Source organism: Stenella coeruleoalba (genome assembly GCF_951394435.1).
Source record: "Stenella coeruleoalba genome assembly, chromosome: 8".
In the NCBI taxonomy this organism is placed as follows: Eukaryota; Metazoa; Chordata; class Mammalia; order Artiodactyla; family Delphinidae; genus Stenella; species Stenella coeruleoalba.
In genome coordinates this window covers 48,186,318-48,201,808 of record NC_137154.1, presented here as the reverse complement: position 1 = coordinate 48,201,808, position 15,491 = coordinate 48,186,318, and the positions used below count along the sequence as shown (strand labels likewise).

At 49.9% G+C, this 15,491-nt stretch overlaps 1 protein-coding gene across 1 annotated transcript; it reads right to left on the bottom strand.

The window, feature by feature from the left end:
• Window positions 1–892: 892 nt before the first annotated feature.
• On the bottom strand, window positions 893–9,848 carry HPX (hemopexin; the record flags this gene model as incomplete). The annotated part of the gene is made up of 10 exons (XM_079928790.1): window positions 893–1,152; window positions 1,289–1,451; window positions 1,532–1,662; window positions 5,817–5,924; window positions 6,188–6,400; window positions 7,094–7,241; window positions 8,849–8,970; window positions 9,149–9,220; window positions 9,319–9,383; window positions 9,766–9,848. 10 exons carry the CDS (start codon window positions 9,846–9,848, stop codon window positions 893–895), a joined length of 1,365 nt encoding a protein of 454 aa, XP_079784916.1.
• Window positions 9,849–15,491: the final 5,643 nt, after the last annotated feature.

The following is a 15,491-nucleotide window of genomic DNA, read 5'->3' as shown; positions in this document are numbered from 1 at the left end:
CAAGCTCAGGTGGGTTGGAAACGTAGAGGAGGAAAAGGGTCTCACCTGAGACCCAGTTGTCTATAGTCCAGGCCAATCCCCAGTCAAATGGTTGTCAGTAAGTTTGGAGCCTAAAGCCTTGGTCAGCTTATGACCTGAAAAGAACAAACCACTGCAACCTCCACCCAGACGACACTTGCTGGCCTAGATGGTGCAGATACCCAGGGGACTTAGCCAGCAGGACCCCCCAAGGGCTGTGTGACGTTTTGCAGATGTGTTTCATGGTGCCACCCCCCCGAATCAGGCATCCTCCCCCTTCCCCAGCTTGCCCCAGGTGAGTGAAAACGCTCTGTTTTCATTCCACTTGTTATGCCTAACTCATAGCAACCAAAGACTTGTCTTCTGGAGTGATGCTCCCTGGACCCCCTGGACCTACGATTTGAGGGCCCCCGCGGCCCTCCGTGGCAGCACCGAGCCAACCCACTTTGCACAAACGTAGCCGCCTCCAGCCCTATTTTCCCAATGTCCTGGGGCCAAGCTGTGGTCAGTTATTAGCAGGTGGGGGCAGAGTCCCTGCTCTGCCTCTTACGTGCTGGGTAGACACAGGGCTTCCTTTCTCTACTTTGGTTCCTCTGTTTCCCTCTCTGTCTCAGTCGTCTGGAAGAAGTCAGTTTATGACCGGGGTTCAGGAATCACCTGTGCAGAAATGAGGTCTGTCCCTGAGCCCTCCCCTCCCTGGTCTCCCACAGCCTATTTAAGAGCCTCCAAAGAGAGGTTACGAGCTGCTCAACTCAAAGAAAGAAGGGAGATTGTTCCACAACCAGGCCCTTTGATCCAAGCGAGGGAGCACTCTGGCTTTATTGTAAGGAAAACCAGGAGAAGGAGCTGGGCCAGCCTCACATCAGCAGTGCTGTCAGTGAGGGCAACCCAGGAGGCTGTTTACTTTCTGGGGCTGGGGAAGGGCCTTGGCCACATTCAATTTCTCCACGTCTCCGTAGCAGTACAAATTGGGGCCTTGGACGAGGTACAAGCCGAGACCATTGGCGGAACACGAGCTGGGGCCCAGAGACTTTTCCATACACAGGGCCGTGTCAACCTTTTCATGGGGCCAAGGAAGCTCTGTCCACGTGGCTTGAGCTCCTAACTTCAGGTCCAGCCACCACAGCCGCCGTCCTGGGAAGAAACACCGGACATAACATGGCTTCCACGTCATGGGGATCCTGACCTGGCTCTTCTCACGCCATGACGGGGATCTGTGCCACGGAGAAGTAGCAGAACAGGCCCCCCCTCAGCGCCCGACACCCCTCACCTGCCATGATGTGGAGGCGAGAAGACCCAGGACAGGTAAAGGCTGCATCCACAGTATCAAGGTTGATCCCATGAGGGCTCCCGAATTCCTTCTCCAGCCGCTTTGGATAACCATCTACTAGGATATAGCCTCCCTTTGTCAGGAAGATATATACCTGGGTGCCCTGGAGGACAAAGGACATTAATCAGCACAGAGCTGGGTATTTTCCCAGTCTCCACCTCATGCGTCACTCCCAACACACACCTGGATCAGATAGACCTTATCATCCCAGGAAAAGGCAGTATCCACTGTTGAAGGACCATGGGGCCACAGATGCTCAATGGGCCAGCTATGCCACCCATCCTGGCTGCTGTCCAGACGCCAGTAGTGGGATCCTGTGGGGTAGCAGAGGTACCTCTAGTACTGGTGGTAAAAGGCCAGGCAGTGAAGAGGCAAGTGACAGAGGCAGGGGTGAGTCTCGAGAGGGAGGAAAGAATGCATCCAGAGGCCAAGAGGGAAGAGGCCATGTGAGGAGCTGAGGAAGACTTGGTTGGCAAAGTTGGGCATTGTGACCTAATTGGAATCGGAGTCAGTAGGGGCCTGACGGAAGGGCGAGCTTGGAGAACAGTGGCCAAGTTGCCAGGTAAGGCCAACGTCCGTCATGGGGTTCAGTGGGGTCTCCTTATGCATCTCAGATGTCTGTGTGCAGAGATGCTACAGTGAGACAGTGGCCAGGAGTTCAAAGGGAAGCAGCGCAGCAAGCTTCCCCTGGGCGTTCTCACGCTGGCTGTGTTCTCTAATCCCTTGAGATGGTAGGATACGGAGGGAGTAGCCAGACCAGCACCCTAATTTTCCTCTCCCCTTTTCATAACAACTTATTAGAGGAATTGTCTAAACTCTCATTTACCTTTGCTTCCTCAGCCCACTTCACTTACATTCCTGTTTCCCTTTGCCATTGAGATTTCTCTTTTCAAGGTCACTAGTATCCTCCAACTTGCCAAATCTAATGTCTACATCTTACTCTACCTCTCAGTGGCATTTGACTGCTCACAGGTCCCTTCTTTAAATATCTTTTTTGGATCTTGGCTCTGTGATTCCAGACTCTTCCAGGGTTCTTCTTAACTTTCTGACTCCTCTTCAGCCTGATATCTATTATTGGAATCCCCCAGTTTGGACCTCTGCTCTATGTATACTCACTCTCTTGGTGATTTCACCTAGTCCAGGGCTTTAAACACCACCTATATACTGATGACTTTTGATCTGTTCCCTTTGGATCTGATGGACTGCTTCTTTGAGTGTCAGGCGCAAACTCAGCTGCCTACCTGACCTGTCCATTTGGGACCATTAGACACCAAAACCCTAATGTGTCCAAACTTATTTCTGCCCCCACCAAACACACACACACACACACACACACACACACACACACATCTCCTTCCCTAGTCTTTCCCAATTTTAGAAAAAGAAACCACCAGTCACCTAGTTTCCCAGTCCCTAAAAGCCAAGTCATTCTTGAAACCTCTCTTTCCCCTTCCCCACTCCGATCAATACCCAAGGCATTGGTTAGATGCTATGGGCCCGACTTCCAGAATACGTCGCGATGACCCCTCACCACCTCTGCTGCTGTTATCCCAGTCCAAGCTGTCATCACCTCTAATCCAGACAGCTGCAAGAACTCCTTGCTGGATTCCCTGCTTACACAATTGTACCTCTGTGACTTATATTCCACAAGAAGCCAGGATGATCTTTTAAAAAAAATAAGTCATGGGCTTCCCTGGTGGCGCAGTGGTTAAGAATCCGCCTGCCAATGCAGGGGACACGGATTTGAGCCCTGGTCCGGGAAGATCCCACATGCCACGGAGCAACTAAGCCCGTACGCCACAACTACTGAGCCTGCGCTCTAGAGCCCGCGAGCCACAACTTCTGAAGCCAGCGTGCCACAACTACTGAAGCCTGCGCACCCTAGGACCCGTGCTCCGCCACAAGAGAAGCCACCGCAATGAGAAGCCTGGGCACCGCAACGAAGAGTAGCCCCCGCTCGCCACCAGCTAGAGAAAGCCAGCGCACAGCAATGAAGACCCAACGCAGCCATAAATAAATTAAATAAATAAATAAGTAAGATAAAAAGACAGATGCTTAAAAAAATAAGCCAGAACATATCACAGCTCTGATCAAGAGCCCTTCCCGGCTTCCTTTTACAGTTGAAAATCCTTACCAGGCCCATGTCATCTGACCCCTGCCTCCCTCTTTTCAAGCCACTTACCTGGCTCCTTCTCAGCGTGTCAGCCACACTGGCCTCCTTTCTTGCCTCCCCGAAGTATTTGCTGTCTACCCTCCCTAAAATGCTTCTCCTCCAGTGCTTTACGTGGCTAATTCCTTTTGATCACTGAAATCTCAGCTCAAAAATCGTCTCTTCAGTGAAGGGGCCCCTAATTCTCTTCACCTCTATCCCATTATCCTGTCTTATTTTCTTCACAGCTTTTTGGGGACACTTAACATTCTTTTATTTTATATTTTAAAACATCAACGACTCATACATTCATTTATTCTAGCTTCAAATGGTATTTGAGAATAAGAAGCATTCTGATGTTCCCAGAACACATCACAGCTGTTAACGCTGCCTGAAAGTATTCTCTTTCACTTTCTCTTTTTTACTGTCCTCTCTCCGTCTAGCAGGCTCTCTGAAGGCAGGTGTCTCATCTGCCATGTTCACGACTGTATCTCAGTGCCTAGAAAAAATGCCCAGTGCCTATCAGGTACTCCATTATTTTTTGGTGCTCGAAAAATAGCTGGTATTCCCAATGCAACCACAAGTTCTCCTTATGGGTATTAACTGGGCAAGTCCCAGTAACTACCTATCCACCTTCCCCTCCTGCTGAAACTACGCTGCTCGTGGCCCCTATTTTGAGAATCAGAGCTGCGCTGCATTTTGTGCAGAGGAAGTAAGTGCTGAGCCCCCAGTCCATTAGAAGTCGATGCAGAGGCCGACCAGCAGCCACTCGAATGTGGTCTGGAATAAAAATATAGGCTGAGCCAGTCCCATTCTCTCTCTGGAAATCCAAGTAGGAAAAAGAGAGCCGAGGCAGTTATCAGTCGGATCTGAGGCTGAAAGATCCTGACTAGAGAGAAAGTAGAGAGGGCGTGATGGTCCCTGTGCGAGCCGAAGTAGTGACAAAACGGAAAGAATGGATTAGCAGCTATGAGGTACAGACAAGAGACTTATCAATAAGGGAGAGGGGAGGACCAGCCCTGTGCTGAGTGGCTGGGTCACACTGGTGTTTTCACCAAGACAGTGAGTTCCCACCTCAGCTGGGTATTTTTAACATAACAATGTTCTCTCAACAGCTATAGAACATCTCTAATACTCCTGATTTAGGAATTCAGCTGCATTCTACTTATGGACACATGGTCTTGAGGTTCCGTGATCTCTCCATGGCTGGGTGTTCTCTCTACATCTCTGTGTGGTCCCTGTGGCCCTATTTTCTTAGTGTCTCTATCTCCATATCTCTCTATGTTTATCTCTCTATCTCTGTAAGCATTGCTATTTCGCTCTGTGTATGTGTCCTCCCCATGGTGCCTCGCTCTCACCGTAGCTGCATGTGCTTCTGACACTTTTGTGTTCTTACTCTGGCATATATTCTCAGCATAGGTCTACCTTTTCACTACAGGTGTGTGTTTCATCACGGAGGCACGTTCTCATTACAGCACGCATTCCTGCTGTGGGCATATGCTCTCCTTGCAGCTGTGTATTTTTCATTCTAGCTTCGTAGTCATATCTGATCAGATTTATTCAGGGATTAGGAGCAAGAAAGGATTTTCACTCTTCTGTATTCTCACCACTATTTTACATTTGTGTCTGGTCATACATATATCTTAGGCTGAGTGTAATGTGGTAGGTCACTCCTTCTCTTGGAGCTGTCCTCAAGTATAGATCAAGACTTATCACTACCTGTCTGACTAGCCCCAGAACATCCTTAGGTATCATCCGATGGTTTTTAATGTCACAGGTCTGGGGAGAGGGGTTTCTCCTGGTCACTCAGAGGAGAAATCTCTTCAGGCTGGTGAAACTATTGCCTAAAGGTCTAAGGGACTGAACAGTTGTTGGCCGGTTCTCAGCAAGGGGAACATCTCATCCCCAGGTAATGCTGTGCCCAGAGGCCTGCACATAGGAACCAGGCACCTGGAACAAGATGGAGCTCCTGATGAGAAGCTCAAGGTGGGGAGGGCCAGAGGACCCTGCGAGACATGCAAGAGCAAAGAGAATATGAGGAGTCATGGGGCCAGGAGGTCCCTATGTACCAACAGATGGTACTGGGAGGCAGACAGGTGAAGCTAGAGGCCTCAGCGATGAGAGACAGGTTGAACCATATGCATTGGACGAAGTGAGGGGTGAAAAGGGGCATGATAGCATGTAAGGATGGGGGCCGACGGGACAAAATATGGGGCACAGTGATGAAAATGGAGGAAATGTGCCAGAGATGGGAGACACACGTGAAAGAGACGGGAGGTATGGAGGGCAGAGATGGGGGAGTTGGAGGGCATCTCTTACCACTGAAGGCATAGGTGGCACCGTGTTTGTCAGACAGCAGTGCAGACAAGACTAGATCTGGGCTACAGCGTTTATCCCCATGGCGAGTCGCATTCCCGTGTGCATGGCCTTGGGGGAGAAATGGGTGAGGGGGAACACAGGAAGGCAAGAGGTCAGAATGAGTTCCGAGGTGGAAGAGATGGCTGGGGTTATTGGGGGTGCAGGTTGTCCCCATATGAGGACAGCTGGGGAGAGCCAGAATGGAAGTGGAGCTAGGGCAAGGGCCAAGGTGTCATTCCACAGGGTGAAGGTAGGAGCTGGCTTATATGGGGTCCGCGAACTCAGGGAAGGTGGACAAATTCCAGGAGGTCCCAGGGCTTGGGCTTTCTCACCTCTGCCAGGGCAGGGCATAAAGTAGTCTCGGACATCCAGAGGGTATTTAGGAAACACCATTCCCGTGACAGGGTTGAAGCGCAGGAATTGGTTACCCCGGAAGCAGTAGTAGCGGCTGAGCCATCGCATGGCAGAAGAGCAGTTGCCAACAGCCTGCCAGGAACGTTCCTTTTTGGTTTTTGTAGTGAAATCCCAGAACCACGTGCGGTTGCCTTTGTCCAATCAACCAACAAGCATTCAGTGAGGCCGGGCTGTGCCTTCCCTTGTGTTTGTACTGGCCCCAGGATGGACCAGATATGGTCCCCATCACGTGGAGCTCACAGCCCAGCAGGGAAACAGTTGAGGAAAGTAATCATACAATAAAATGGAGCAGCAAAGTACACGTGATCAGCTCAGCAAGGGCGGTGGGACGAGTCAGGGAAAGCTTTCCAGAGAAGGTGATACTTAAACTAAAATCTGAAGGAGGAGTTACAAGGCAGACAAGATGGGGAGATGTAACTCCAGAAACAAAAGTCTAAAGCATGAAGCAAATTGGGTGTACAGGGAACAGCATAGCGTTTCTGGGGCTTCATGTTCAAGGTAAGCGTTTGATGAGACTCAAGGCTGGAGGATCAATAGGGACTTGGTCATGGAGAACCTTGTATGTAAAACTAAGGAACCTAGATTTGTCCTAAGGGTCATGGGGGACAATGAGGGACTTTTAGCAGAATTACACCCAGTTACCTTCTCCAGGATGACTTCCCCTCCTTCCCCTACTTGACCACTAGACCATAATTGGCTTCTCTACTCCTTCCCTTCATCAGGAAACCATATAGTGGTTCCACCACCACCACCATCCCTACCACTACCTCTATAACCACCAACCTACCACTACCCCAGGCTCTCTTATTCCAGCCTGGACTGACCTTGGAAGAACAAGACACCCTCATTTCTGCATTCTTCAGTGTGACATTCCACAGCTGCATCCACTGGGGATGGGATTCCAGGAAACTCCTCTTGGAGCAACTTTGGATATTCCTTCTTATCATGAGGGTATACCCAGACTCTGTCCCCCTGCATGCAAAAACATGCTATTTTTAGTATGCACGCCAGATACTGCCACTCTGCCGTCCCACACATCTTTGATCTATTGCACTTACATAATATCCTTCTGCAGTCCCACACACTCTCAGTCCATCTGTGGACAACAGTGTGCTGTCCCCTTGCACAACTTCAGTTTGTGCAAATCCCATCACTGTTACTGTACCACACACAACTGTCTATGTACAACCAGATACTCCCATGGCACAATTATCTGCAATACCACTGGTTTTGGCAAACACATCCACAAATAGTCATCCTGCAATCATCCATCCATTCATACATTCATTTGTTCATTTATTCACTCAAGAAACAGTTGCTGAATGACTTACCATATGCCAGGCATTGTGAGAGGCACTGGGGATAAAGGGGTGGCAAGACTCTGTCTCTGCCTTCAAGGAGTTCACTGTACAAAAGCAGAAAGGATCCTACAATCCTAGCCATGTGAGCCCCAAGGTGGAGGCATGTGAAGTGCACTGGGAATAAAGGGGGAATACCTAAGTCAACCTAGAGAATTCCTGGAAGGCTGCACAGAGGAGGAGGCATTTGGGCCAAGAGTTAAAAACTGAGCAGGAATATTCCAGGTAGACAAGTGTGGACTGGGCGTTATCAGCAGAGGGAGTAGCATGTACACAGCATGCTCATGTGGCTGGCACACAGTGAATGTGGTGGAGGAGGAGATAAACCTGTAGAGATAACCAGGGTCCAGGTCTCAAGACCCATGTGCACCTGGCTTGCAGGAATCAGCACGTGGTGGTACCATTTGCTGAAACAAGGAACTGAGGAGGAGGGGTCAATTTGTACAGAAGATACTGAGCTCCGTTTGGGGGATGCTGAATCTGAGGTGCCTACGGAACGTCTAAGTTGAAGATGTCAGCCTGGAAATCAGAAAGAGATGTCTGGAGCTCCGGGGAGAGATCCAGATCTGGGGTCCACAACGTGGAGAGAACTCAGAGCCGTGGCAGTGGTTGAGATCACCCAGGCAGGGTGTATGGAAGGGCTGGGGAGGATCCCCAAGAAACATTCAAGGCGTGGCCCAGGATGAGAAGCCTGAGAAGAGCAGGAAAAGAGGCAGGAGGGAAAACAAAGCTGGTAGCGAGGGCCGCCCCGACCACACAGCATCCTTGTGCGAGTCAGGGGAAGGTGCTAGGAGCAGACACAGGCTGGGCCAAGGCCTGGGACTTGACAAGCACAGTGGGCTGGATCTCATCCTCCACTTGCCCCTCGGCCAGGTACCACTGTGTTGTGAACAACCTGGCAACCACAGGAAGAAGACTTGACGCAGGGTCGTGGAAGCAAGGGAAGAAATTTCCCGGAAGGAAAGGATGGTGGACAGATTGAGGAGTAGCAGAGAGGTGTGGACGCAGATTAGGACTGAGGAAGAGCCACTGGCTGTTGTGCTTCCCAGGCCCGCGTGCACACCGACTCCCCTAGCCTGAGCTTTCTCAGAAAAGGCAGGCGCAGGGGGAGGAAACCTGGAACCTGTTGGTAAGGGCTCCATGCCAGGGCCACTTGGCGGAGGGTCTCTAGTGTTGATTCCAGCACTTCCTGGCCTGGCCGTGACCTTGGCCCAGCCGTACCTTGATCAGAAAGACTCTGTCATGACCATGGCGGAATGCAGCATCCACGGGGCCAGGGACATCCTTCCACCTCTCTGAGATTAACTCCCGAGTCCAGTCTTGACCCTTCCACACGAACTCCCCTGCAAAACGCACACTCACTGAGGGACCCGGAACAAACTTTTGGCCTACTGAGCTAGTTACAAAGAAGCTATGGGTGATACTCTCAGATAATTCCTACGATCTCCTGCAGATGGATACACCCTCGATGAAGGGGACCAAGTCTGAGGTCCCAAATGCCCCAATCCCAGCCCCTCCTACCTTTAAAAAACAGCATAGTCCCATGCTCATCCAGGGTAGTAGCATCAAAGCCCCAGCCATCCGAGCAGCGTTCTGGGAAGGAGGTGGGGCGATAGCAAATAAAAGGCCAGTCAGATGATACAGCGCAGAGACACAGCTAGACAGATAGACTCAGGAAGTCAGGGTCTCACCGATCACATCGGGGTCCAACTTGGTTGCATTCCCATGTTCAGCTCCATGCCTAGGGGCATTAGCCCTAGAGAGAAGACACGGAGATGTCTGGCTCCACAGGGTCCAATCCCTCTCCTTTAGCTCCTGACCCCAGACTTGCCCCAGACCTAAAAACTGACCCTAGCCCACTCTTTTTTTTTTTTTTCTTTTTTTTTTTTTTGCGGTACGCGGGCCTCTCACTGTTGTGGCCTCTCCCGTTGCAGAGCACAGGCTCCGGACGCGCAGGCTCAGCGGCCGTGGCTCATGGGCCCAGCCGCTCCGCGGCATGTGGGATCTTCCCGGACCGGGGCACAAACCCGTGTCCCCTGCATCGGCAGGCAGACTCTCCACCACTGCGCCACCAGGGAAGCCCCCTAGCCCACTCTTAATCTGGAGCCCGGTCCTCCTCCAGCCCCGGCTTCACTCACAGAGAAAGAGGATGGGCGTTAGCCAGAGACCAGCACAAGCCCAACAACCACGGTACAACTGGTGTTCCCAGTGCCCGAGCCATGATGAGCTGGAGAGGCCACAGGACAGTTCTGGGCCCCTGGATGAGCCCCTATATAGGCATGGCAGCAGCACCACCCCACCTCCAAGCCTGCTGGGAATGAGATCTCTCAGGGCTATGCCAATATTGGCTGATTACATCAGTGCAAATAAGGTCAGGGTCTGGACAGAAATCTGAGTCCAAGACTAACTCTTCCCGGCAGGAGAGCCATCCCCCTTCAGTGACTTTTGAGCAGTGACTAGCCCAGCCCACTGGTGTTCGACTGTGACTCTCTTCACCTTGGTGATGGGTCTGAGTGCCCATAAGGTCGGGAAAGGGGGTAGATTGATTGAGGGCCACCTTTCTGTGGTTGGATTTACCTCAACAATGCAGGAGGAGAGAAGAGGAAAGGAACATTTTTGTGTACGGTGCCATGCCCAGCTCTGAGACCCCTAAGGACACTGACACTTACATATACTGAGTAACCACACACATACACTAACACACTTAGAACTGCTCAGAGAACAGCTTCTTCCAAGCTCCATCAGGGGCCTTTTGGGGGCATTCCCCAGCCTCTTTAGCTTTACACTTGATGGGTCAATAATATTTCACTGTTGCCAAAAGTCCAAGTTCCACCCTAGCCCCCACCCCCATTGACAAAGAGCTTTGCAAAACTCACCTGGGAGGGAAGGGCTGACAGTAATGGTGCAGGAAGAGGTGTCTCTCTTCCAGAGAGACCTACTAGTAATTAGACTTTCTCCGTAGTTTTATGTACCATTACATTTTTTAAAAAAAATTTTGCCACACCACGCAGCATGTGGGATCTTAGTTCTCCAACCAGGGATCGAACCTGTGCCACTTGCATCGGAAGGGCAGAGTCTTAACCACTGGACCACCAGGGCAGTCCCTGTACCATTACATTTTCTCCGTCTAGTACCTGGCATGTACAGGCATACCTCAGAGATATCTCAGGTTTGTTCCAGACCCTTGCAATAAAGTGAATATTGCAATAAAGTGAGTCAAACAAATTTTTTGGTTTCCCAGTGCATATAAAAGTTATGTTTACATGGGACTTCCCTGGTGGCGCAGTGGTTAAGGATCTGCCTGCCAATGCAGGAGACACAGGTTCAATCTCTGCTCTGGGAAGATCCCACATGCCGTGGAGCAACTAAGCCCGTGCGCCACACCTACTGAGCCTGCACTCTAGAGCCTGCAAGCCACAACTACTGAGCTTGCGCTCCAGAGCCTGCGAGCTACAACTACTGAGCCCTCGTGCCACAACTACTGAAGCCCACATGCCTAGAGCCCGTGCTCTGCAACAAGAGAAGCCACCGCAATGAGAAGCATGCCCACCACAACGAAGAGTAGCCCCCACTCGCCACAACAAGAGAAAGGCCGTGTGCAGCAAAAAAGACCCAACTCAGCCAAAAATAAAATAAATTTTAAAAAAATAAAAAATTTTAAAAAGTTATGTTTACACTATACTGTAATTTATTAAGTATGTAATAGCATTAGGTCTAAAAAAAATGTACATACCTTAATTTAAAAATACTGAGCTCCGTTTGGGGGATGCTGAATCTGAGGTGCCTACGGAACGTCTAAGTTGAAGATGTCAGCCTGGAAATCAGAAAGAGATGTCTGGAGCTCCGGGGAGAGATCCAGATCTGGGGTCCACAACGTGGAGAGAAGGTGCAGCTCCTTCAGGGAGTTGTAATCTTTTTACAACAGTAACATCACAGATCACCATAACAAATATAATAATAATGAAAAAGTTTGAAATATTTCAAGAATTACCAGAATGTGACACAGTGACATGAACTGAGCAAATGCTGCTGTTGGAAAAAAGGTGCCAACAGACTTGCTCAACACAGGGTTGCCACAAACATTCAATTTGTAAAAACAATGCCACATCTGTGAAGTGCAATAAAGTGCAATAAACAAGTATGCCTGTAATAGATGCTCAATAAATATTTGTTGAATGAAAAAAATTAATTTCAAGTACTGCATAGTGTTACTAATGTTGCAGCCAAATTGCTAACAATTTTCCTGCTTCTGGGGTAAGGAGAATATCGGGATTGGGGGTGTGTTACTTTGGAGGCATGTCGTGATCTAAGGGTCCCAGGTCTCCTTGGCACTGACCATCTTATGGTCTTGTTTCTCTCTCCAGTGTCCTTGCCCTACATCCCTCTCCTCCTCTTAGCCCTGCTATCTCTGGTACCTGCTATCTTCGGCACTCACTGGGGCTACTCCCAAAGTCTGCCCATTTCTATCTGAGATGTAGTTACAGGAGACAAATATGGGCAGAGTCAGCTCTGGGCCAGGCTGAGGTTCCAGGATCCCTGTTCCCCAGTCCAGCCTGAAGGAGCCCTGATCCCTCTCAGATGCCCTTGACATATATAACCTTAGCAAAGTTCTCACTTCCCTTATCTACTCTGCGAAGATTCCTCCTAACAGGAAGACAGAGATTTCTGGGACCTCTGGAACAGCGTGTCATCACGCCTCTGCCAAAAGCCTCAGCATCCTCTCCTGACTTGCAGTGGAGACAGCCATGTTAACAGCATTCCTCCCCTTAGGTTAGTGAACAAAGCTGGACTCCCCGGGCCCTTGGCAGTATGGACAGTGCCTCGGCTCCCTCAACACATACCTGACACCCACCTTCTCCCACTGCTGGGCGTCTCTGACTGCACCTGCTTCCCCCCAGCTGCTGGGCACTGGGCACTGGGGGCCGCTACTCCCAGACTCCCCCTCTCCTGTTCTTCAGCCTCTCAAACCTTATATAACCTTCCTGGGATTCTCCCTCCTTGAGCACCCCGTGAACCTTTCATCAGCAAACCCCTCAACAGCTGTCTCTAGCTCCAGAACTGTGTCTGCGTGTCCTGCAGATTTCACTGAGCCTGCCTGGGGAGATGGAAGCGTTCACACCGAGTCCCGGACACCCCTCAGAAAACCCACAGTGAGGGTCTTCGATAGTTGTACTGGCAGGGCCCCGCACGGGCCTGCGGGTCCAGGCAGCAGCCTCCCTGTGCCCTAGCCGGGCTCTTTGAGGGGAGACAGCACATATACTGGATGGCAGTTTTTCAGCTCAGCCTCTTCTTTCCCACACAGCTCTGGTCCCCTTCATGGCACCCCTATCTACCTGTCGCAGAAGAGTGATTTGTGGCACTTTTCCCGTGTTGTTTCCTAATTTGCTTGTCTACCCTAAGGTGGCTTAGATGCCATAATTGGAAGCCTTCCTCCTTCCTCCCGCCCACTCCCATCCCCCCAGCCTCTCAGGGACTAGACTAGCACAGAGTCTTCTACATGGCAGGCAGCTCAGGTCGAAGCTCATATTCTGAGCAGGGGCTGAGAGGCCATTTGAGAACCCAGGCTGTGGATATGTTGGCCATCCTGGTGCTGGTAACAGGGCACAAGGCAACTGTTCTCAGGGGCCTAAGATAGGGCTGGCCTTGCTTCTCTTCTCCTCACTTGAGACGGCTGTTTCTGCTTGTCCTGAGTCTTTCCCAGCGCGCTGGCTTCGGCTCAGGACAAAGCGCTTGCCCATACTTGGGCCTGAGCGCCCCCTGGAGGCCGAAGGGATCAGTGCGCTCCCATCCTTCGACCAGAGGCCACAGCCCCGGAGTTTTTCCTCCCAGAAACTGGCTCCCTACAGCCTTCCTCCTTCGCTCTTCTCAGCCTGGCTGTGGGGCCTTGGTGCCACATCCTCTCCCTCTGCAAATCTCTGCTGCCCAGAGCGGGTGTGGGGATCTCAGTCTCTTGCTTGATTTCTTGGGGAATTCAAGCCCAGAAATATACAACCGTCCCCTTTTCCATGTAGCCTTCCCAATCCTCATAACAAGCAGCTTTCTGGCTTCCCGCTAAGGCAGTCTGAATATGGGCCTGCAAACATCTTCATGGACAGAGCTTTCCCCTGCATTGCCAGGGACCACATTTAAGCCGGACACTGACGCACTGTCCCTTGGAATGGATGTGTACAGCCTGCCCTGCTGTCATCTGAGTTCTCTGACCTCACTTACTTCTCCTGGGTCCACTGAGTGCTGCCTGTGCTGGGCCTGCTGCCTGTGGCTGTGTACTCCAGGGAGCAGAGACTGGATTCTCCCTTGCCCTGGGCTTAGAAGAATTGGGATACAGCTCCAGGTACCAAAAAGTGCTTGCTGCTCCCAAACAACTCCTCCAGGATTTTCTCTTGCTCTGTTTCTAATGGACCTTCCTGCATAGTCTATTCTTGCTTCCCTATGAATAACTAATTATAATAATAATTTGCTCATATCTGTTGGGCACATGTACGTGCCTGGCATTGTGCTAAACACTTAACATGGATTATTTTATTAAATCATATTATTGGTATGATTTAATAAAATATATACTGTATTATTAGTCCCATGTTACACATGGGGAAACCGACTTTTGGTGTCTTAGCCAAAGCCCACTATTAGCAAGTGGTAGAGCCATGATTAAGATCTGACTGCCTGACTCCCTGGGGTGTGCTCTTTACCCTCTCAAGGGGTGTCTTGTGCATGTTTAACAGCCAGCTTTCCAGAAGGGAAAAAGCCCTGATTTGTAGCATTTATTAGTTTCTGTGGTGTAAATGCTCCTATCACGGCCATCTTCAAGCTACCAACAAGCATCTTCAAGCTGCATCGTCTCATGGAGTTGAGAAGAAAGGCACAGTAACATACTACTTACTATGTGGTATTTCCACCTTGCAGATAGGACACATATAAATAAGCCCAAGAGCACAGGTAATAGTAAAATGCAGTAAAATAATTAGGAAGTGATGAGTTTTGAGTATTTATTATATTTGATTTTAATAAAATGAATTTCATTTTAAATTTACATAATTTAATTTTTAAATAATGGCTGAGTTTTCAACAATCAGTTGTCAAAATTCCTGCAAATTTTGGGAATCCCCTGGTGGTCCAGTGATTAGAACTCCGAGCTCTCACTGCAGAGGGCCTGGGTTCAATCCCTGGTCGGGGAACTAAAATCCCACAAGCTGTGTGGCACGGCCAAAAAAAAAAAAAAAATTCCTGAAAATTTGACAGTGAGCCCTCGTGGGCCAGTATGAACCAGCTCCAGCACTGCACTGTTCACCATCCTGCTTTAATGAACAGGACCAGGATTTTATCTGCTTTATTCAATGCTGTATCTTCAATGCCTAGAGCAGGGTCTGAAACACTGTATGTGTTTAATAAATATTGAATTCTATTGTTCCTACTTCCTAATTAGACCTAAGAGTGCAAACACCATCATTTCTTATCTGATTAGTGAAACAGCCTCTCCCTCTCTGCTTCTCCTGCCCCTCTATAACACATTCTTTGTAGCAACCATGGTACTCTTCAAAAACATATCTGAGACCACATTATGCTCCGGCTTAAAAGTCTTTTTTCTTGAAGATAAAAATCAGTCTTAATTCTACTAGCCAGAGAACACCACTATATATTGACATTTTGTCTATTCCAGTCTTTTTCTATTCTTGCAATTTCCTTTTTAAAACAAAGGTATGATTTTATAAACCTTTTTTTCTGGGACTTCCCTGGTGGCACAGGGGTTAAAAGTCTGCCTGCCAATGCAAGGGCACGCGGGTTTGAGCCCTGGTCCAGGAAGATCCCACATGCCGCGGAGCAACTAAGCCCATGCGCCGCAACTACTGAGCCCACATGCTGCAAC